Raw genomic sequence first — 14,948 nt, 5'->3', positions numbered from 1 at the left:
TTTAATAGGAAGTGTCTCCATTTTAATCCCTGCACGAGGAGCCGGCACTGTGAACCCAACCCTTCAGTTCTGGCCCTCCTGGGGCAAGAAGGGCTAACAACCCTTGCATTGATCCGAGGAGACACTCAGCCTTCTAACCTGCTGAGTGCTCAGTTCAGGAGAACAATGGAGTTCAGGCCACATCAATACGTTGCCCTATGGAGAGCTCCCCGTTTAGCACAGCGCCACTGATGAGGTTAAGGCTCCCACCTCCGGCCAGAGTCAGCCAGCCAGACACTTCGGACGTCTAAATAAGCAGCTTCAGTCTGGCTTTAGCATTTTAACACCTAGATCTGCTTAAGTGTCCATTGAGATATAGTTTAGTCCTGATGGGTGACCATAAGGCGTCCCTCTCTTTCAAAGATAGATGGGGTAAAGGAGGAAGCTTTCTGGGTAAAAATGCTCTGCCGCTCCCATAAGACACTAAATGATGTAAAAGTGCATTTATTACAGCAGGCCCTATAAATCTGAGCCTGGCCTGAACTCCAGGGAGAGGTTAATGGATTACAAAGGGATGCGGTATCGAACCTTCAAGAAGTTTATACACCACATCAATATATGCAACGCTATTGATCATTTAGACCTTGACAGACAAATTAAATTCATAAACTTGATAATGCACTGGAATATTCGTATTGCTTACGACAGTGGAATGGTGTTTTTTTTTTCCCTTCTTTTTTGCTGTTTTAGGATCACACACTATCGATCGAATCTATTTAATAGAGACCACTTTGGAAAAAAAAAAAGCAAGAAGACTGCTGATCATATGTAAAATGTAGAGTGAACCTTCCAAGTCTCTTAAAACTGTGGCGCAAACGGGTCTTTATACGTAATTCAATTGTGAGATCGGTGAACATTACTATTCTCAGCATTGCCTTAACCAGTGACCTGCATTATTTGAATATTACTTATTTATTTATTTTTTTAATAACCATCTAGAGAACATAGTCAGCCATTAAAGATTAATGAATACTAATGCACAATCTGAAGAAATGCCTCTCATATGTAAGGGCTACAAGGTTAGAGCAGTGTGTAAAAAAAACAAAAACAGTGGATTAAAAATCTTTTAACACAATAAAACAAGGGAAACAGTGAAGCAGGTGTTAAATCAGTTTTATTACAAATATTTACATTCTCTCTGCTAAAATTGCTCTTTATCAGGATTTCATTGCATCACACTAACAACACTCGCCGCCAAGCGCTACAGTACGAAAACCGTTATCAGTTCTTCCAAGTTCACATGGATGTAATACGCAAATAAGTGCACACGCGCTTAAGATACGTGTCACCACTTTCCAGACCCCTTCCCCCATTATTAGTCACTATTAATGCTCAACCGTTTAAACTGATTTCCTCACATTCTCCTCATTTTCTAATTATTAGTAAGCCTTTTAAATTATAACCTGGTATAATGGTATATCAGATGAATAAAGGTTCTTATTTACCATCGTATATCACAGGAATAGTTCGTTGGTACAAGTCAACTCTAATCTGAAACATAAAGGCGGAGATCCTGTGAGGTGGGCTGTCTCAGCACCCGCTGCCACAGCCCACAACGCTTCACCTGCTTGGGACATAATCGCATTACTCTGAAGGCCATTTGTTAAAAGTGAAAATGTCAGAGCGGGGCAGACGTCTCTAATTCTCTCTCCAGGATCTTTCTGGCTTTTTTCTCATCAGCTGGCGAATGAGTAATTCTATTAGTTAAGTATTCATATGTTACTCTCAATTTGCATCAGCTGTGTTTTTTTTTTTCTTCTTTTTCTTTGGGACTTGGACAGAAAAAGACCCACAAAGAGAGAAGCCCGACTGTCGGCACCTCTGCTGAAGCATCCATTGTTTTACATGGTTTAATTACAAAGCCCCGGCACCGTTTCATGTTAAGATTATTCACTGTGGGAGGCCGGTATAATTTCGACTGGAGGCTTTGTCATGTAATATAATACAATAGAACAGGCTTTCGGTATTAGATTTGCGATTTTAGCCTCCTTGATATTTCAAGCTGCATGAACTAATACATCTGTTATTTGTTGATCATTTGATTATTAACATACTTCATAAACTGAATCAGCTGCCCAGTTGGAAACAGGAGAGACACAAAGCGAAGTGGTGCTCTTCTTTTTATCCTTATTCTGTCTCTGTCTGCGGTCCTCACTCAAACAGCATTAAAAACAATGTTTATCTGTCTCCTCTGTGCTCTCCAATTCTCAACACTACCAAGAAGTAAACCTATCATCACTCTAATCGGAAATTACAAGGACTTCCCCTAGACATGCTAGCTGCTGCAGCTCGCCGTTACGGTATGGTGAGAGAGAGCTCAGCGCAAGACAAACTAACAGATGTTTAAAGTCCAGACAAGTAAGACGGAGGCTCACGGTGACTGCGATATAGAGCAGCCCACAAACTCAAGATTAGGTCACATGACTAGCAAAGATTCTTTGGTGTCCATGACTTGTTGCTGTAGGCTTTCATTTGGAATGAATGAATGAATTACAGCTGGGTTAACTAGCATGGATCTACAGTATAATACAGTACAGACGTTATCCTGTTCATTATCAGAAACTACACTTACTATTGTCTTGTCTGTGGAAATGACTAGTCTGAAATGATGAGAGGTATGGCTGAGGGTACAATGTTTGCTTCATAATACGTAGAAGATCAGAGTTCCGTCACTGTCTAATTCCACATTGTATGTTACTTACTGTGCTTGCTCAGGCACGCAAGAATGTCTGAGCTGTTACTTCGGTGAGTATGATGAAAAGAAAAGTCACGACATGTGGGCACTGAACACAAATGATGAGATTACACTCCATTTGCTTCGTCCCAGTGAGCCATGAGGTTGCGAGTCGGAATAAAATGGAGGTGATGACAGGATCGAATTAAAAGCAAAGCCTGGGAAAAAATGGAGGAAGAGAGAATTTAAAGCTAAACTCTTTCCTAATCCACCTCACTTTCATTGCTGGCCCCCTCAGGACGCCGCAGCTTCTCCACCTGCTCGTTAAACTGTCCGTCTCCGCCTCTCCGGTCTTCTGTCTGAATGCTCAGGGGCTCCTCTTCATCCACGTGTGTCACATCATCCTCCTCCTCCTCCTCCTCCTCTTCCTCCTCTTTTTCTACTTTGTCTTCTTTCCTCTCCTCCTCTCCTTGTACCTCCATACGAACCTGGTCCTTCAGGTCAAGAGCGAGCATGGAGCTCAGACCGGTCTCTCCGTTCAAGCCGTGGGAGCCCGAAACGCTGCCCTGTGAGCTGAGGCAATCTTTGACAGGAGAGGAACTGGCTGACTCGTTACTGACGGGTGAGATGTCGCTGCTGCTGTTGGTGTGGTTCACTGAGGGAGAGTTAGACAGAGCGCCTGGCTTCAGAGGGATCTGCCAGGAGGGGATTTTGGGGAGGGATGGAGAAGCAGGAAACTGTCTTCTAGGATACAGAAAGAAATAAAGAAAATACTAGAAATTAATAAACTGACAGGAAAGGCCTATACAACCACGATGAGCGCAAGATTGCCATGATTTATGCTTTCTATCATCTCAACACCGAGACAATAAATACCTGGTTGAGGTGAAATTTTCATCTTTCAGAGTTTCGCATTTGTTTAGATTTCAGCATTATACAGTATAAAGCTTTTTAAAACGCAGCACAGTGACACTGTATATAGCATCGACGGCTCACAGCTCCAGGGTTCCCTGGTTAGATCCTCAGCTTGGGTTACTCTCTGTGTAGCATCTCTGTGCGTGTTCTCTCCTCTGGCCTCTCTGGTTTCCTTCCACCACTCAAAAACATGGCCGTCTGTAGACTAGCTATGATCAACTGCACCGAAGTGTGAATGAGTGTGTGAATGTGTTCATGGTGCCTTGACATGCACCAGTGTCTCATTCATGTTGTACTAATGCCTCAAACAAGGTGTTTTACAAAAATAATCCTATATCCTGATAAAAAATAAAGTGCTTACAGAAGAATATGAATGAAAAGCATTCGAGTGCCCGAAATTTAATTCAATTTCGTTCTATAGCACCAACGTTCAGTGTAATTCCGTTTTGAGTCATCAAGCTTGTCTTCTTCTGGTGAAATTCAAGCATATGATCATTCTACATAAGTTACACATGTGGTAGACTGGAAAAACAAGTTTTCTATACAAGTTAAGTGGAAATCATCAAGCTTGTTATGCTCTAAATAATAATATATACTTACTATACAATGCTCATTATATATTAAAACCCTTTAAATGAATGCGAATCAAAATAATAGTCAGTGCTTCTTAGTCACGCTTATTGAGTGACTCCAGCAGATCTGTTTAAAGACGTGTCCTTGAGATTTAGCCTTTTTATTCCTGTGAGCTGCAATGAACGACACATTCATTCCTAAGCCACTTAAGCGCAACTGCACTCACAATTCAAGCTTCATAAATGAATAGAGATCTTAGTTCACTGTACATTATGTTACAATCGTACAACTAATCTGATAAAAGCTGGCCCTTGTCTTTCTCCAAGCTCCGACTGCCTATTTAAACAGAAACATCGAAAAATATGAGCTCATGACTGTTAAAAAAACGACAAGGAATTAATCACAGTTCGCAGGACAAACATCAGCGATGTTCCAAAATTCAAGCCAATGAGAGACTGAGCGAGAGCAGCGTCTGACATTTCCAGCAGCATGAACTAAAAGATCTGTTGTTTGTTCCTGATTTCATTAACATACTTCATAAAGCAAGTCGCTCTGCTGGAGACAGGAGGAGTTGTTCTTGAACTTTAGGTAGACACCAAAAAAGTAGTTCTTTTAAATCCTAATATCAATTAAAAACAATAGACATAAGATCTGTTGCTAAATTAAAGGTATACTTCGATCTGATATTTGTTTACATGCATGAATAGAAAAAAAATAAAAAATGAAAACCTGAGATTTCAGATCATCTTGTATCATCCGTCACTTAATCTTAAAGATATATAAAGGTTTTGGAGATACCGTCATTTTTCTTTTTTTTTAATCCTCATAGTTTATAACTTCTGGAAAACAAAACTAAAAACTAATGATTCCTATCTAGAAACAACTTTCTGATTGATCAATTACATTTTCTCAGGTTTGTTTTTCCCCACAATTTCTCCCTAAATTTGTGAACTCCTGCCTTTCTACCAGCCAGCTCTTCCATATCTTACAACAGCTACGAACCAGGAGGAAGTGAAGGCACATGAAGTCAGCTAACCACGTCTTTCTGACTCGCTGCTCAAGTCACATGAATGTAACAAGCTTGGACGAAGGCGCAATCTGCCCTCTTCCACATACAGACACCCACTGTTACTGACAGGAGAAAGCAAAGAACAATTTTATTGCCTTCTTCATGTTGTCTTTTCAATTCTGCGGTGTCAGTAACACGAATCGCTGGTGTCTAGCACAAGAAAACCACTTGGTTCATATTTACAGCCTAATCACTAAAGGTTTCCTGCTGTCCCCATTCACTCATGCTAGTTGCTTATTTGCAGCTTTTTTCAAGGAATTATTAGCTGCTAGAGCATCACACGTCGGAGTTATGGAATACCCCCAAATAACCCTGTTCCTGATATTCATCAACTGCCTTTAGCTTTTAGAGCTGGGTTTTGAGTCAGCAGGTTTGCCCGTTCTTTTCTTAGCACACGAGAGGTGTTGAAATTATTGTTTGTGGTAAATGTACAGTATGTTGTTGCTCTAGTAGATATACAGTAGATTAGCCTGAAATGTCAAGAATGTTCCTAAAAGTCTGTTGGGAATCACCGAAAACTTTCACATTTAGTAATAAGCATTAACTGTGGAGTTCCCGGAGACGAACAACTTTAAAAGACTCTCGGTTTCTTGGTTCCTCATATCTTACTAAGACTAACGCTCATGCATACTGTAGCTTAGTCAGCAAATCTTACTGATATGTGAACTCCAGTGAACTTGTTTGTACAGTCCTCAGAGGATGATGAATCTCCTGCTGAAAGTTCCTTCACGTTCCTACTGTAAGTTACATCCGTTCTGACTGATCGATCTCAGCCCGTTCCTGAACGCCATTCATGTAAACACGTCAGATACACAAAAATCCACGCTCATCGAGAAGGCTTTGCAGAAGTGAAAGACACATGGTTATGAGAAATTTACAGCTTTAGAAATGTTTCCCATACCTATGATATGATATGAGCTATGATATGATTCGAAAGGTTTTATGAGCTGCGTTATCTTTACAGTTATACACACATTAAATATTAAAGCCTGACATGCTTCATGCTTCATTTGAATAACTGCACAAAACGGTACAGCGGAAGACCGCATACAAGTTTGAGTTTCTTTACCCGTAGCATAGCCAGACATTTAACACACCAAGAAAAAAGAGTTTCACATGAGCAGAAAACAAAAAAAGAACAAAAGAAACAAGTTACATATATGTATTCGAAACTATACACAAACGGTCTGCATTTAGATAACACGTGACCCATACTGCTGAAAAATACACTTGACTATATGTAATAAATGAAATTACAATTTCACTATCTTAAAATTGTGCAGTTTTAATAAAGGTTTATGGTTAATGACTCGAAAATTATTTTCATTAAAGTATTTTTTTTTGGATTTCTGTGAAGCTCCTCTTTAAGTTGGTTAAAAAGATGGCAAGAGTGTATAAAATTTCCTCAAAAACAAAAAAACTATTTATTGGTCATGGTATAATTCCATATGTGATATTTCATAGTGTTAATGTTTTAAGAATTGTTAGAAGGTTTCGATTATTTTATGCCATATTTCTTTAGTGAAAGCTAGATAGTGGGCATGCTATAAATAGATTAAATGGTAAAAAAAAAATATGGATGGAGTTTCCAAATTGTCGGTGCATTGTAACAGAGTGCACAGGTTTCATTTGCATTGTTCTTGGTGGTTTCTTAATAACGTGACAAGCTGCATTTGTTGATTTATTAGGTATGAGGTAGTCTCACATAACCAAACCTTTATACGGCAGAAAATCTGGACGCCATAGCAGCTTTTATTGGCCAAGAACTGCCCAAAGAGGGCGTCTGACTGACATAATGTATAAAGCAACCAATCACAGATCGTTTTGTTTAGTATCATGTTTTGGGGCATAAAAATGTAAAGTCTATATCCCTTTAAAGCCAGACAGGTTTGGAAGCATAGAACGTTTGTGCGAATTAATGAGTCTATAACTGTGAATTTCACATCATCTGGAAAATCCAGGATTTAACTGATCCTACTAAGTGTTCAGTCCCAAATGTAAATACAATGGCTTCCTTTTTCCATGACAGCTTTGTTTGTAAGCTAAGAAAACAACACAACACGCATGTCTCCCGGAAATTCTGTACGATCAGATTAGATTCAAACAATCTGATAATGACTTACGAACTCCTGAAGTGTTACCATTTTCGGTTTGTAAGCAAGACTGCGGTGCGGCTGAGAGTAGAATTTCAAGAATAATTTAAAAAATATTTATTTTTTATTTATTTTATTTTTTTCACTTTCTTCATCAGACCCTGTGAGTATTTACCTGCTGAGCAAAAGCCCCTTTAACGAAGTGACTTCAGCCTTCAGCTCACTGATGCTCTGAGACTCCAGAATGCGGTTGGTAGTGGAGGAGGCCTGCAAATACAAAGACAGAAAAAAAACCCCACAGACTGTTGACTGTTCGTGTTCTTTACATAATTTCATCGTCTAATATCTAGACAGAAATCGGTCTCAAACAACATTCTTGGTTTCAGGTGTTTACACAAAGAAACGAGTTTCACGGAATGAAGTCAGATTTATGAAAACATTTTTGATCATCAAGCAGGTAGCTCATGCAACACCGATGAGTCATTCACTATTTTAGTACCAAAGCCACACTTTTATCACTCCATCAGCAGACTACAACAGACTACATCACTTTTGATAAGAGCTGGAGGAATCGAGTGCACAGATCTCCAAACTTTAACTGGCCACTCGCAGAAAGCAGTCACAAAAAAAAGAGTAAAGACTTCATGAGATCAAGATCTTCTGGGGAAAAAAAGTCAAAGGGAATTAATCACGCAATTTTTACATATTTTTCCATATTTCCGACTACCGATTTGAGCCGGAGAGAAGAGCTTGATAAGAGGCCTCAAGTACAACAATGGCAGCATTCATCTGGCAGCCACAAGTCAGGGGGGGGTTTATTAAAAAGAGCGTTATCACCTACTGCTTGGCAACGGAATGAATTGTTGCATGGAATGATGGACAATTGAAATGGCCTACAAACATTTGAATAGCAAATGACTTCTTAAAAAAAATCATCCATCTTTTTTTTTTATTTTTTTTTTTTAAAAAACAGGTTGCTGATGATGCCATTTCCCACAAGGAAGGCATCAAGCAAAACTGCCAACGAGGTTCCGAAAAATCTACTAAATAATGATCATTCTAAATATCTTTAAATGGCTACACAGTCGCAAGACCTTAACAAACTTACCAAGCTCATACTGCTAAATTAAACAAACTTCTTCAGTGTCCAAAAGTAGGGCAATATGAATTCAAGCGGATTAGCCTGTTCCGAGGAGAAATATGTCTCATAAAGCTACACTGATTCACAAAGGTACCTGAAGCTTTGAAGCGTCCACAAACAAACAGCCCTCATGCAGGTTTAATCCCCCTGTCCTCATGCCCTCAGAGGAAGACAACAAGAGTGGGAGAAGATATGGATACAAAGCAAAAAAGGCTGGGGAAAAGAAAACTAAAAGTCTAATTAAGTATGCCCGGCTCACCAGGGGCTGCTAGTTAGCAAGCAAAGGCCCCCTGTTGAGTGAAAACGGATAACTTGGTCCCTTTCACATGTAATTACACCTAAAGGAAATTAATTAAATCGCATCTGAAAAGAATCAGACTTATTTTATGGCACAGAACAGAAAAGGGGGAGGTACGAGTAAGGTTGGGGTTTCTCTCCTATCTGCTCTTAAAGCCCTTCTGATAAAGTACTGTGTTTTTTCAGATCAGATCCGGGCTGAGCGCATTAGTCCTGGTGAAGACGCTCTGATTACAGGCCTCACCTCATTACGACCATCATAATCCCCGACTCCCCACGGCACCAGCATAATAAGGCTGGAATGTGCCTCTAGCTCATTTTACCTGTAGAAAAAAAAAATTAATTGCTTCGGTGACTGAGATTACACTTTGCAGACATAAAAAAATGTTTTAAAATGATATTTGCTAACAGGAAATACGCTATGACTCAAAACAGCCTAGAATTTGTGAGAATCTACAGCAAGGGGACAATGATGACCAAGACCATGCATGACATGGTTCAGCGATGGGTTTTTTCTCTACTCTACATCCTACTGATTTCTGCATCCTCCATGGCATAGCAGGTCCTCATGGAGAATATTAACACCTCTCAGAGCGACTCGAACACACAGAGAAACACAGCAGGCAGCCAGTGCAAGCACTGAATACATTAGGAAACGCCTGCAGACCATTAGCAATGGATAATATCTTAACAAGGACGGTTTAAAAAGGTCTGAATGCAAATTAACTCACAGCTCCTCTGCCTGATAATATTTTCCTTGTGTAATGCATGTATATTTATGGTGGAATCAGCTTGAAACTAAATCCCTCAGGAGTGTTTCCAATGAAAGCAGTGGTACAATTCATTTCAGCCTGTTTATGCACTACCCCAGTGGCGTGCGTTTGGGTTGCAAGCTGAACGGCTCCTAATCTTCCGCATGCAGCCTCTAATAAGGGGAACTATCTCTGGATTTATAACAGGGATACGGAGATATGAAAATTCTGGGCCTGTGACGATAATGTCCAACTCCGTTCGTAATTCCGATAGCACATCCAAATACCAAACTGACACCCACAGGGTCAATTTAATATTAAGCAATTAATGTGTAAGAGTTTACATTAGCAATGATAACCAGGCTGGTTAAAATGCTGGTAAAACAGAAAACCAAAAACTAAAGCACTATTTGGACAAATAAGCTTTTCATACATTAAAGGAACATCTGTACACCTGCTTATTCATTCAATTATCCAATCAGTTAATCATGTGCCAGCGGCGGAACGCATACAATCATGCAAATACAGGTCAAGAGCTTTGGTTAATGTTCACATCAAACATGAGAATGAAGGAAAATCTAATAGAGACGTTGACTAGCAGAAACACTGGTTTGGGTATTGTTTTAGAAACTGAGGACCTCCTAAAATTCTGTTTACAACAAATGATTGTTACATCATTTGTGTTACATCCTAACACAACTAACTGTTACATGCTAAGTGTCTGTAGGAGCGATACAGACGTCTTTTCTCCCTGCTGCTATTAGACTTTACAATCAAAGCTGCTCCCAGTGAACCACTCACCGTAATACACACTGTTATTACTGTTTTAACTGTAATAATATACAATAACAAAGTATTTTAAACATGTGCAATAACAGAAATTTTGAAAAATGTGCAATATGTCTTCAGTGTAATTACTACTCTTTTTATACATTTTTGTTTTTGTATATACTGTATATTATATTATGTCATTATTCTTTATATATTTTTGCTGCTGTAACAGAGAAATTTCCCCATTGTGGGACGAAAATTGGCATATCTTATCTTATATCTTAAATGGTGCAAAAAAACCCAAAAAAACAAAAACATGAGCTGAGGTCAAAGGATAGAATGATTTGAGCTGACAGGAAGGCCACGGTAAATCAAATAACCACTTTTCACAACCACAGTGAGCAGAAATGCACATCGTGTCAAACTTCACTGTGAGGAAGAGACGGTTACAACAGCAGAAGACCACACTGGGTTTCACTCCTCCCAGTCTACAGAGCTACGCTTGGAGTTCAGATAAACATCAGCTGATAGCACTGCTTCTGTAAAACATCAGTTTAAACATGGTCTATATGTTAGAGTTCTGTGCTTTAAACTCAACTAACGTTTGGTTTTTGCAAGCGATAAAAAAAATCTCTGGGGGTGAAGAGAATAGAATAGAATAGAATAGAATAGAATAGAACGGAGAATAGAAGCCTTTATTATCACCACATATACATTACAGCACAGTGGAATTCTTTTCTTCACATACCCCAACTGAGGAGGTTGGGGTCAGAGTGCAGGGCCAGCTATGATATACTGTAGCGCCCCTGGAGCAGGGAGGGTTGAGGGCATTGCTCAAGAGTCCATGAGTGGCAGCTTGGCTGTGTTGGGCTTTGAACACCGAACAACAACCCAGAGCCTTAACCAGGTGAGCCACCACAACACCTCTTTTTCCCCCCACAGGATATAATTTAATCTTTACCAGTATCTCAGTGTGGATGGAATACACTCCGATTAGCCATAACATTAAAACCACTGACAGGTGAAAAGATTAATGTCTTTTTACAATGGCATCTGGCAAGGGTTGGGATATATTGGGCAGCAAATGAGCAGTTAGACCCAACACATCAAAGTTAATGTGTTGGAAGTGGGAAAAATGGGTGAGGATAAGAATCTGAATGACTTTGGCAAAAGCTGGATCGTGATGTTAGATGACCGGGTCAGAGGATCTTCAAAACAGCAGGGCTTGTTCCCAGTATGTGGTGGGTAGAAGCTACCCAATGTGGTACAAGGAAGGACAATGGGTGAATTTACAACAGGGTCATGGGAACACAAGGCTCGTTGGTGCGCATGGGAAGTGAAGGAGAGTCCGGCAGTTCCAATTCCACAGAAGTGCTAGTGTAGCAAAAATTGCTGACTATGATAGTAAGGTGTCAGAACACACAGTGCATCACAGCTTGCTGTGTACCAGCAGAGCAGTCAGAATAGTTTTAATGTTAGGCTCATAGGTGTATATTACCTGGGGTTATTTATAGTCATCATTTTAGGTAAAATACAGCATTTTTTTATAAAAGGTAATTGAATCTGTATAGGGCAAACCCTTAGCCAATCATCTCATCGTAAAACAGAAAAACCTCTGCTGTGAAGGCAAAAGCTCAGAATTATTTTTGGCCAAATTATTATTACACAGCAGTGTAATACTGTGAAAAACGCCCGGGCAGCTAACAAGACAGCGAACACTATAATTCAGTGGTTAAGACCATAAGAAATGTTTGCTTAGCAGCTGAAGGAACGGGAGTTGCCATGTGTTTTGGGTTAAACACACATTTCCGTGTTAAAGAGCCTTAATTGGCAAGCCTGGCGCATTACGCTGAGTTTAGAGAAACCCAGAAAGGCTCCCCAGAAAACCGCAAACTGAAAATGATAACTAGCTCGGCGGCTCAACATGTGTTTTTAATCACACGCTCCGGACCTGAAAACAATTTCCCTGTACGGTAAGAGACAACAGGTCCAGCTTCTCTCCGAAGAAAATTTAAAGATCAAGACTTCGGCTATAAAGTAGAGTTTATGGTTTGTTTAATGGATGTTTTCATGTGAAATACACTTTTTATACACTCGCTCTTCCAACAAGGCACTCATGGCAAATGATGGTGACGCTTTTTAATTCAATTTACATTTTAAAAGGAATCTTTAGCTCCCTTGCGCTTGGACTGGCTGCTGTTTGTGCTATTTGAAAGTGCATTAAACAGATGGATGGGAGAGCTTCCGAGCCTCTTGCACAGTTTCGGAGCACTCTGCCAGAGATGTGGGAACAATAGTAGAAATTTTTATGAATGCCGTTTTTTCGTATCGTGTTCACACAACGCCAGATGCGTTCGCATATGTTTTCCTGCGGGATCCAGATGCTGCAGTCAAACTCCCATGTGCTTAACAAGCTGTGGACATAAAACATCATTTCAGTTGTGATTCCAAAGAGCTTTCTGTTGCGTGTTATGGGATGATTTATCATAGCATCGTGAGATACAAAGGGAGTCGAGTTTTACATTCTGAGGTACGAAGATGTGGTTCTAATAGGCAACACATTCCTTATGCCAGCTTTTTCTACTCAGATGAGCATGAGACTTGGGGGAGTGAAAGCACATGCTTTGAAAAGTTGAAAGGCATACACGGCCATGATGAGATGTTTTAACTGGAACATTATGACATCAGGATGCATTAAATTAGCGTGTGATAAAGAAAAGGCACAGGAAATGCCTTTAGGCAGGCCATCAGCGGCGGCTGATGAAAGTCATTCTGCACGTAGAACAGAGCTGTACAGTACCTACAAAATGTCCATCAGCTCTGCGAGTGTGTAAATGTGATCTTAAACACGCATGACCTGCCTCGCCATTTGTCTGGCATTAAAGGACCTTTATTTAAAGAAAATAGAGTTGTAATGAGGACATAGAGAGTGGGCTTGCTGCGTCCTGCCGGTGTCCCTGGTAGACTTGTTTTAGCCTTCGGCTGATGCACTTACATGCTATTTAGTGGCCTTACAGACACCATCTCACTTTAGCAGCATATGAGCCATGTCAACCGTAATACCATCTTCAGGGCCGAGCATCCGTCTTGGTGACGCTGGAAGATTTGTGTTGGTTTAAGTTAAACTGGCCTGAGCACCCTGACAGAGAAGGAGATTACAGCTGTAACACCAATAACATGCTGATGTAGAACTTTATTACAGTGCTCACGATGCACACCATTTCTTCTTGTTCTTCTCCCTCATTTTATTAGGCCTCCTTATGTGTTAAAAGTAGCAGTATTAGCAGTAGAGGTAGTAGAACCAGCAGCAATACAAGGAGCAGTAGTACCAGTAGCATAAGAGTACCAGTTACAGTACCCATAGTAACAGTAGTAGTGGCCACATCAGTTGCAATACCAGTAGCGGTAGTAGAAGTACCAGCAGCAGTACCAGTGGCAGTAGTAGCAGTACCAGTGGCAATAGTAGCAGTACCAGTGGCAATAGTAGCAGTACCAGTGGCAATAGTAGCAGTTCCAGTGGCAATAGTAGCAGTACCAGTGGCAGTAGTAGCAGTACCAGTGGCAGAATAAGCAGTAGTAGTACCAGTGGCAGTAGTAGTACCAGTGGCAGTGATAGCAGTACCAGTGACAGTACCAATGGCAGTACCATTGGCAGTACCATTGGCAGTACCATTGGCAGTACCAGTGACAGTACCAGTGACAGTACCAGTGGCAGTACCAGTGGCAGTACCAGTGGCAGTACCAGTGGCAGAAGAAGCAGTAGTAGCAGTGACAGTACCAGTGGCAGAAGAAGCACTAGTAGTACCAGTGGCAGTAGTAGTACGTGGAGATGTGGTAGCTCAGTGGTTAAGGTGTTGGGCTACTGATCGGAAGGTCATGGGTTCAAACCCCAGGTCCACCAAGCTGCCACTGCTGGGCCCCTGAGCAAGGCAGTAGTTGCTGAGCAACCCTCAGTTGCTCAGTTGTAAGTCACTCTGGATAAGGGTGTCTGCTAAATGCTGTAAATGTAAATGTAAATGTAGTAGTACCAGTGGCAGTAGTAGTACCAGTGGCAGTAGTAGTACCAGTGGCAGTAGTGGCAGTACCAGTACCAGTGGCAGAAGAAGCAGTAGTAGTACCAGTGGCAGTAGTAGCAGTACCAGTGGCAGTACCAATGGCAGTACCAGTGGCAGAAGAAGCACTAGTAGTACCAGTGGCAGTATTAGCGGTACCAGTGGCAGTAGTAGTACCAGTGACAGTAGAAGCAGTACCAGTAGTAGTGGCAGCACCATTAGCAGAAGTAGCAGTAACAGAAGTAACAGTGGCAGCAGGAGTACCAGTATCAGTAGTACCAGTAGCACCAGTAACAGTAGTAACGGTATAAGTACCAGTAACAGTAGTACTAAGAGCTTCAGAAGCAGCAGCAGTATTATTAGGAGTCTTCAGTGAGAATTTATTTTTGTTTTAGATAAAGTTAAGTCACAGTTAAGCTTCACAGCCAACCAATCAGCAGCTCAGATTTCTTCACACATGCAGTGCAGGTGAACACTTCAGTGCCTCCCTTCTCTCCTTTACAGTCTTCTCTTTATTACGTTCTCATTCCCTCTCTCTTTTTCTGGTTCCTCTCCTTCCCTCTGTCCATTTC

The 14,948-nt window shown here is 40.8% G+C and overlaps 1 protein-coding gene across 2 annotated transcripts in view; it reads right to left on the bottom strand.

Moving 5' to 3' along the window:
* Window positions 1-1,141: 1,141 nt before the first annotated feature.
* The window catches only part of pex14 (peroxisomal biogenesis factor 14), an 82,524-nt gene continuing 68,717 nt past the window's right edge, over window positions 1,142-14,948 (bottom strand). For both annotated transcript variants that reach the window (XM_060893641.1, XM_060893640.1), the window contains exons 8-9: window positions 7,539-7,630; window positions 1,142-3,457 (exon numbers count right to left, since the gene is read on the bottom strand). In XM_060893641.1, coding sequence (XP_060749624.1) covers window positions 2,977-3,457; window positions 7,539-7,630 — 573 coding nt within the window. In that variant the 3' untranslated portion in view covers window positions 1,142-2,976. The remainder of the gene's footprint in view (window positions 3,458-7,538; window positions 7,631-14,948) is intronic.

This window comes from Tachysurus vachellii, chromosome 19, assembly GCF_030014155.1.
Source record: "Tachysurus vachellii isolate PV-2020 chromosome 19, HZAU_Pvac_v1, whole genome shotgun sequence".
Lineage (NCBI taxonomy): Eukaryota > Metazoa > Chordata > Actinopteri > Siluriformes > Bagridae > Tachysurus > Tachysurus vachellii.
This window is presented reverse-complemented; position numbering and strand designations above follow the sequence as displayed.